The sequence below is a fragment of the Prosopis cineraria genome, unplaced genomic scaffold (assembly GCF_029017545.1).
Source record: "Prosopis cineraria cultivar Desert tree isolate PC_DT_omini unplaced genomic scaffold, ASM2901754v1 PC12, whole genome shotgun sequence".
NCBI classification, from domain to species: domain Eukaryota; kingdom Viridiplantae; phylum Streptophyta; class Magnoliopsida; order Fabales; family Fabaceae; genus Prosopis; species Prosopis cineraria.
In genome coordinates, this window is record NW_026555343.1 from 12,267,501 (window position 1) to 12,276,409 (window position 8,909).

Here is an 8,909-nt window from a genome sequence, read left to right on the forward strand (position 1 = left end):
AAATAAAAAATCTGGGGGAAAAACATGCAAAATGCTCTTATATCTCATTCTCAACAGAGGCCCAATTGGCCCAATAAAAAACAGATGGCAAGAGAAGTATTGGGCCATGGTGTTCAAGCGATCAATGTTTAGGATTGGGCCAATACACCACTATTATAAAATTAATATTAAGATTCTTTTATCGATATGTTGTGATGTCTACAATGATAACCAAAAAAAAAGAAAAAAAAAAAAAACGCACACACACTTGCCCTGTAACAAACATATGAATTTTCCATAAAATACATTCGACATGTTTAGCTTCTATCATGCAATTCCGACCCAACAATTAAATTACATATTGGTATTAAAGTACACATTAACGAAATCAAATATGATCAGCAAGAAGAATAATACACAAGTGACAATTCATTACTTTATGGTACGATTGATAAAAGCCATTCACTCCTAAAATGCAACTTGTTTTTGTCGTTCTTGCTTCTCCTTGTGGAGAAACTCAGCCACCCTACACAAAGAAAAGGGCAAGCATTTATTGTTATAAAAAAGGGCAAGCATTTATGTGTGTGTGTGTGTGTTGTCAATTTGTTGAATTTCATAATGCTCCCTTGAATTTTGAATTAAGCACGGATTATTTTAATTTTTTTTAAAAGCATGATAGTTAGGTTCTAAAAGGTTAAATTAATGACACTTAAGTCCCCAACAAAATTTTCTAAAAAATGATTGTAAATATTGATTCAAATCGTTACAAATATTGTAATCTAAGAGTTACATTTGATACTTAAATATTTATGTACAATTAAAACTTTTAAATTTACAATTATTTAGTTTGATATTTTCAACTTATTTTACAAATTTTTTTGAGGATTTAATTGTCATTAATTTAATATTTTGGGGCTTAATTGTCATTTTTCCTAAAAAAAGTAGGTGAACATGACTGGAAATTCAGGATAACATTATTAATTTATTTATTTCACTAATTCAGCATTTCAAATCAAAACAAGCTAAGACTTGTTTACCAAAAAAAAAAAAAAGCTAAAACTTAGATCACTTGCTTTGATTTGGATGGGGGAGAAAATTAGGAAGGAAAATAAGTAGAACTTGTAATTTCCCTTCCCTTTCATTTTCTCCCGATGTTTCTCTCCATCCAAATTAAGCCTTAAGGCTCTAGCTTTGGTAATAAAAGTGAGGTGAGGTATAAGTGAAGTAAAGATAAGAGGTTCAAACTTTCCTCTTAGCATAACAAGAAAAATGGATAGTGAAACTTTGGGTTTCTCAAAATTTGTCTTAATTATTAATTTAGGCCTTTAGGTTTAACTTTTATTAATTTAATTTCTTATATTTTCTTAAGTTATCACGTGAGTCTTTTAAGTTTTCAAATATAAATTAGCCCTCAAACTAATAGAATGTGTAAAACATGTTGATGATTCAACATGTACATGTAGCTGAATAATATCAACTCGGCCCTCAAATAAATTTAATTTTCGAGCCTTACATTGTGTTTTATTCTTTTAATTTTTGAGCCTGCTTTCTTTCTTTGTTTTTTTTTTGCCTACCTAAATAATTATACTTATTTTCAATAATCTCTATGGTTGGCAACTCAATATTCCATGATCTTTGTTCATAGACCAAATTGATAAAAATTAAATTTAAATGACCAAATCAATAATTGAAATAAAATTAAAGAATTAAGGTCATGTTTGCTTACTAAAATAGAATGGAATAGAATTGATTGAAAAAATAGAAGTAAAAATAAGATGATAAAAGTAGATATGTAAGCACATTTAGAAGGAGGAGGGGTAATTTAATTTATGACGTCGAGAATCATGGTTCATGAGATTTTTAAAGGGTGTGATGATTCTCACATTTGTAGTATATATTAATGAATTTTATCATACTTACCATGAAGGAAAAAAAGTGATTGAATTCATATTTATCTTTATTTTTTCAATCCATTCCATGATATTCCATTAAGCAAACATGACCTAAGAGTTTCATTAGCAAAGGGCAAGATCTTGAGAGAGAGAGAGAGAGAGAGAGAGAGAATACATACTGCTGGAGGGCTTGTTTATTTGTAGGAGCATCAGGCACTTCTTTGAACTCGAAGGTTGGCAAGTCCAGTCTCGTAACTCTCTGCTCTAATATTTGATTTGCCAACTTTTCAAGATCCTTCATGTTTTTATCAGTCGAGTTATCCATTCTTGCCATATCCCCACTTAACTGATCAGTCTACATGCATATCCATCGATCACACACAGCTCATGAATTAAGAAACATTAAATTAAGTAGGGTTAAAGGGTCAAAATGCCCTGAAACTTTAGAGACACCTAATATCCTAAACTTTTTTTTAGAACATTTTTGCCTCAGAAGTTTAAAAAAGAGATCATTTTTGCCATACCATCAAATATTTGAAATGTTGACAGTTAAACTGAAGTTTGACTAAAGATAGTTTTGTATTTTTTCCTCCTTTCTTCTGTGCTTAGTCTCTAATTTCATTTTCCAGTGAATTCTTTAACTTTCTTCTTCTAGTGAATGACAATGAAGGTAAAAAATGCATAAATGAAGGAGGGGAAGACCATAAAATTATATACTGGTTGAACTTTAGTTAATGATAAACATTTCCTATATTTGATGATGGGACAAAATTCTCTTTTTTTGAAACTTTTGGGGCAAAGATGCTTTAAAAAAATTTAGGATGCCAGGCACGTTTGGAGAAAAAATCCTAGAGTATTTTTGCCATTTAACCCAATTACATACTAGAATGTTATATATGTTAATAAATTGGAGCACATGATTATTATTAGGAATTGATGATAATAATGTACCTGAATTCTGAGATAGTTATTCGAACCAAGGGCTTGGAAAACAGAGGCAAGGTGATAATCAACCATGTCCTGACTTCCATCAAGTGTGAGTTCAGTGAGAGGACCACTTGCCCATGCAAGCATTCCCCAATTAGAAGCAGCTCTGGCATCATAATCTGTGGTTGGCTTCTGAATCCCAGTTCCTAATGATACCAAATATATTTTTGAATAATCATTTGGATCCACTTGTAAGCATTCTGTGTTCCCTTTCTTCTTTTGCTCTATTATCTCACTTATCGCTACCAAAGCCTGCCAATATATCCATGTATTGAAAATATGTCAATCAAATCATTCAATATGTTTAATATGCATGAATATAATAAACTCTTGTATTTATTATAAGTCACTTTCAATCATCTTACTAGAACTAAAAAAGGGTGATTAACTCATTTAATATATCTTAAAATTTAAAAATAATTCAACTTCATCCTTATTAAAGAGAAAAACACAACATTCAAGGAGCTACATAGAAACATTTCTAATGATAGCAAATATGTTTTTGAATAATATCATTTGGGTCCACTTGTAAGCATTCTGTGTTCCCTTTTTTCTTTTGTTATACGATGTCACTTATTGCTACCAAAGCCTGCCAATATGGATAATCAATATGCATATATTAATATTACATCACTCAAAATAGAACTCTTCTAATCAAACTATAATATTGATTTTAATTAAGAAAACATTAGTAGAATTATAGTTTTGTTGCTTTATTTCTATATGTTATTTATTTAATACTCATTAGATTAATAAATAATTTTATAAATATAATTTTAGTCAAATTACATAATTGTAATCCCTGGATGAGTGTAACACATCAAAAAAAAATTACTTTTAAGTTTTAAATTTAAAAAGAATATTATTTAATTTAGATGATACTTTTTTTTTTTTTAAAAAAACATAGTATGCTGACTCGTGAATTGCATGGTTATATTTTAAACCGCTGATCGGACAAAGATACCTTTCAATATGAGAAATTTCTAAGTACAAAAATTCACAAAATAATAATTGATTAATTGATTTATCTTAATTTTTACTCTCTCCATTTGAAGATAAAATGCATTTTTAATCTATTGCAAATTACACTCTCAATAAGTTAGTTGATTTTTTTTAAATAGATATATCATCTTTTTATGTCTACCCTTATTTAACTGGTGTCTCATCCAAAGGTGAATGGTTTATTGATTTATTTAATTATTAAGGGTATTTTCTTAAAAAAACTCATTAATTACATATTGAAAAACTACAAATCCTTTATAGCTTTTACTATCTAATCTCATAAAATGCCTTATCTTTTAAATGGGAGTATTGGTTAATACCAATACTATAAGGTCTCCTTTGGTTGCTAAAAAGGATGAGAATCAAATGAATTGAAAACAGTAAAATAAAAAAAAATGAACAAAATCACCCTTCCTCCTTATGATAAGTATGACAAAATTCAATATCATATACATAAATGTGAGAATCATTACACTCTTCAAAAATATCATGAATAATGACTTTCAATTTCATGAATTAAATTACCATCCTCTTTTATGAATATGGTTCACCTATCTTCCTTCACATTTTGATCGCCTTAATTTTGTCATTATTTTTTCAATGGGTAATACTTATATACTTAGCCTCATATACTTAGTATACTTATATCCAATTAAATCATGACAAGTGAATCTTAATCTATTAATAAAATTAATAACAAGAATTTATTATAGAATAAATAAGCTATACAAGATCCATATGTCTTGATTTAATTGGAAAAAAAAACACATTAAGTATGTAATGTTAAGTATATAAGTTTTCTCCCTTCTCAATTCATCACATTTCTTTGATTTCTAGCAACCAAATAGGACCTAAGTTAGACAATATCAAAATATAAATTAATAGACATTATAAACTGATTAGGACGAAGATTGTTATACCAAAAAAATGTCATAGAAATTTTCAAGTTTTAGTAGAAGAAAACAAAAAGAAATAATTACCGGATTATTTGCTATGACACCACCATCAATCAAATTGAATTCTTTACCATCGTTGGAAAAATAATATGGTGGAAGATACGTTGGCGCTGCTGAAGTCCCAATGCATATATCTGATAGCTTGGCATCTATATATGGAATTGTTTCCAGCTACACCATCAAAAATACTACAAATTAATTACCAAAAACTACCAATTAAAAACAACTCTATATTAATTAATTATGAATACCTCAAAGCTTGAGAAAATAACTGGTCGGACTTGCTTCATGTCAAAGGTTGGAATAACAACATTGGTCACTGTCTCGTGCAATTTTGTGTCCTTCAACTTGTTTTCTATGGTCCCATGTAAATACTTCCCATCGTACTTGGGTTTGTTTAAAAAAACTTCGATTTTTCTTATCAAGCTGTGACATCATGCATATACAATTAGTCGTTAAAAAAAGTAAAATATAAGAAATTGAATTTCCTTTATTTTACTAAAATTACAAATACTTTCCTCCTATTTTTTTAACATATACTTTAGTCCAGTTCTAAACATTAATAGTTTAAAATATTTTGTTAAATATTCTAAATTACTTAATTTTATTATTTGTAAATATATAGAAAAATCTAGAATTATTAATTTGCCCTCATAATCTAATTGTCTACCTCTCTCTACATATTAAATAAATTTAAATAATTAATTATGATAACACTGAAATAAATATTTTTTTAAAATATGATATTAAAATTAATATAGGTTATGTTCGTCATGACTAATTTATTCTTTAATATATTAAATATACATTTCATTAAATTTTTTTTGTACAAATACGTGTCTGGAATATTATTTTAGCCAGATTATGTATTTAAATTATTAAAAAGTTTTAAATAAATAATTTTACACAATTAAAAAATTTAAAATATGATTAAAATGTTAAACTAGATGTATTGAATACTAATATCATTATGCTGAATAAGGGTATTTTGGTCTAAGACAAACAACTAAACGGTTAACAATTAACGGTTGTGTGGATGAAAATATAATTTTAAAAATAGAAACATGTTATGTAACTATTAATTGCAACGAGAATATTTGTGTAGGTTTTCCAGACAGATGAAATTAAAATTTCTGTAATTAAAATGAAAAAGAGAGACAATCGATGTATTTTATACTTAAAAAACTTAAGAGCGAGAGAAAAATTATATATATATATATATATATATCTATTGTTTGGTAGTTATATATATTTGCACCTTGGTTCTGGAAAAATACGCTTTGCTTCGTTTTTGTAGAGATCCACAATATCTTGAGCAGTGTATTTAGGACGTTGACTTTTGTCTGGTGTTGTAAGTAGGGCAGTGACAAGTCCACCAGTGCTGGTTCCAGCAATTACATCAAAATAGTCTGCGATTCTTGCATTTTCATCATATATCTGATCTCAATCACCAGAAATTAACAAACCCTAATTAATGATCGTTAGTTTCTACTAATATTGACATGAGAAATGTTAAAAAATGATAAGAAATTGTTAACTGATCAAAGAAAAATTCAAATAATTTTAACCAAACCTGAAGCTGTTCCTCAAGGTATCGTAGAATAATTGCAGGGATGATGCCCCTAACACCACCTCCATCGATACTGAGAATAGTAACGACCTTTCCATAAGCTGAAGGGGGAAGCTTTGCCATGAAGATATGAGGAAGATGACTCTCTCTCTCTCTCTCTCACACACACACAGACACACAATTAATATAATAATTGATGATTGATGAGATAACAGCTAATTCATTAGGTTTATAAATATATAGACACATACACATTCTTCATTCAAGCTTGTGAAAGGTGCTTTTATATTATTATTAGGTAAAATCTCTCTCAGATCCCACACGGGAAATCTAAATATAGAAAATTTTCATGAAAATATAAAATTACACTGAAATTGCATGGCCTTTACTCAAGTTGGCAATTACTGCAAAATAGTTGTTAAATATTGATATTTAGTTGTTAACTAAACAATTTCACTGACAACTATCTAGTAATAATTGACAATTTCAATATATTAAATTGACAATTTGGGATAAATGTGCGAGATTTTAGAGTAATTTGTGATTTTAAACTTATTAATTTTCTGTATTCAGATATATGTGTAGTACCTTAATTATAAGAGTAATTACCTTATAATTAAATCCTTAAGACTTGGGATAATTGATAATGACCAACTCTTTAGTCTCTTTGGGAACAAGGAAGAACGAGATATTATCGCTTGACTTTTCGAATGATAATTTATTTTATTCATATATATAATATATATATATATGTTTAAATATTTAGTGCCTTTCTTTTGCTTGTGTTCATGGGCTTTGCTTGAACGTCATAATAAATTAAAAACATTATGTATAACATCCAATAGATTAGGATAATAAGACTTCCATCACCTGATTGGAACGGAATGATAAGAAATAAATTAATTCATACATGGAAATTATATATAAGCCCACCACACTTGAATTCCTTTGTTCCGTTCTCATCAAGAAATTATATATCACAGTTCACATTATGATAAAGGACATTAATAAAAAATTATTTTAAATATTAGGAAAAATTTATCGTTTAATCTCTATAATTTTGACTAAGTTAAAACTCAATTTTAAACTTTAACTTATATATAACTCAATTCTCATATTTTTAACTTAGTTGAAACTTCATCTTGAACGTGGATTTAGTGTAACTCAATGTTTATAGTTTTTAACCATTTAAAATATTACTTTTTTATTTTAAAAAATAAAATTATAAAGACTAAGGTATCTTTTGAAAGTTAGGGAGTAATGTTTTAAATTATTAAAATTATATGAACTAAATTGCACTGAATTAAATTTTAGGAATTGAGTCACGTCAGTTACAAGTTAGTCAAAATTATAAGGAGGCAAATGGTTAATTTTCTCTAAATATTAATTCAAACAATCAATGTTCAAATATTAATTGATGAGTAGGCAACTTGATTAATTAACTCGGAATCTCAAATAATGCGTGATAAAAAATGAAATTGAAAAGAAAATTCAAATGCAATATTGAAACTTCACGTATTGGATCAGTACTCAACGTGTATGTATTAGTTTAACTAATAAAAATGAAACTAAGGATATGGAAGGGAACTCGATCCCTATAATATTTTTAGTACGATCTATATAGCTGCTTCATATCTTGCATATAATTAAATCTTAAAAACTATCAATTGTAACTTGTAAGATTCAAAGCTAACTAATATAAAAAAATGTTCATTTTCATATTAAAGTTTTGAGCTTGCGTATGAATGCTAAGACTTAATATTTATAATATGTCCACTCTTAATTTATTCCTAAAAAAATCTTTCTCATGTAGCATCAAGCATGACCTAATTCTTGATCTTGACCGGTTGACCCTACCATACAGTTATAAAGTATCTTAACAACAAAAAATTTATATAATTGATCATTGCGTAGCAGGATCAACAATTTAAGCTAGCAATCACAAATTAAAAAACAAAAACCTTTGGAAATGTACTGCAATACTATAATAATAGGATTGGTTAAAATAGGATGATATTTTTTTATAAAAAAAAATAGGATGGTACTCCCTCTAGTCCTATTTATAGGGAGAGAGAAAAATTTTTTTTAGTCTTATTTATAAGTTTGTTATTAAATTTTATTATAAATTTTCTTTTTTACTCTCCATTGAATGTTGGATAAAAGAAAATATGTTATTGAAATGTGTATATTTAACAGGAGCAAAGTTGAGAACTTATTAAATTTAAGACAGAGTTAATGAGTTTTAAGATTTTCCTGATATTAGTTGAAACATGTTAGAAGTAACTTATAAATAGGACCATAGTAGTATTTTTTTAGACTTGATATTTTTATTTTCTAAGGCACATGACAGTTTCATGGAAATTTCTTCTAGCAATCTTCAATGGATGAAATTTTCTATTGATGTGCATAAAATTTAAATGCATTGCAAGTGTACGGATCAAATGTAGTAAAGTAGTGAATCAAGTCATCTCACAAAAAATTAAAGTAAAAGGGATTGGGCACAAAATAAATTCATTTTTATCT

At 27.6% G+C, this 8,909-nt stretch overlaps 1 protein-coding gene across 1 annotated transcript; it reads right to left on the reverse strand.

The window, feature by feature from the left end:
• Positions 1-264: 264 nt before the first annotated feature.
• LOC129288199 (patatin-like protein 1) lies at positions 265-6,575 on the reverse strand. The gene is made up of 7 exons (XM_054924685.1): positions 6,390-6,575; positions 6,075-6,253; positions 5,068-5,242; positions 4,841-4,987; positions 2,823-3,110; positions 2,051-2,226; positions 265-505 (listed from the first exon to the last, which is right to left on the reverse strand). Exons 1-7 carry the CDS (start codon positions 6,507-6,509, stop codon positions 448-450), a joined length of 1,143 nt encoding a protein of 380 aa, XP_054780660.1. The 5' UTR covers positions 6,510-6,575; the 3' UTR covers positions 265-447.
• Positions 6,576-8,909: the final 2,334 nt, after the last annotated feature.

Excerpts from the sequence above, each read along its gene's own strand:
- LOC129288199 (XM_054924685.1), bottom strand. The coding sequence starts at position 6,509 with ATGGCAAAGCTTCCCCCTTCAGCTTATGGAAAGGTCGTTACTATTCTC. Across the intron at positions 4,988-5,067 it reads TTATTTTCTCAAGCTTTGAG|CTGGAAACAATTCCATATAT; the intron begins GTATTCATAATT and ends TTGATGGTGTAG. Across the intron at positions 3,111-4,840 it reads GTGTCATAGCAAATAATCCG|GCTTTGGTAGCGATAAGTGA; the intron begins GTAATTATTTCT and ends ATATATTGGCAG.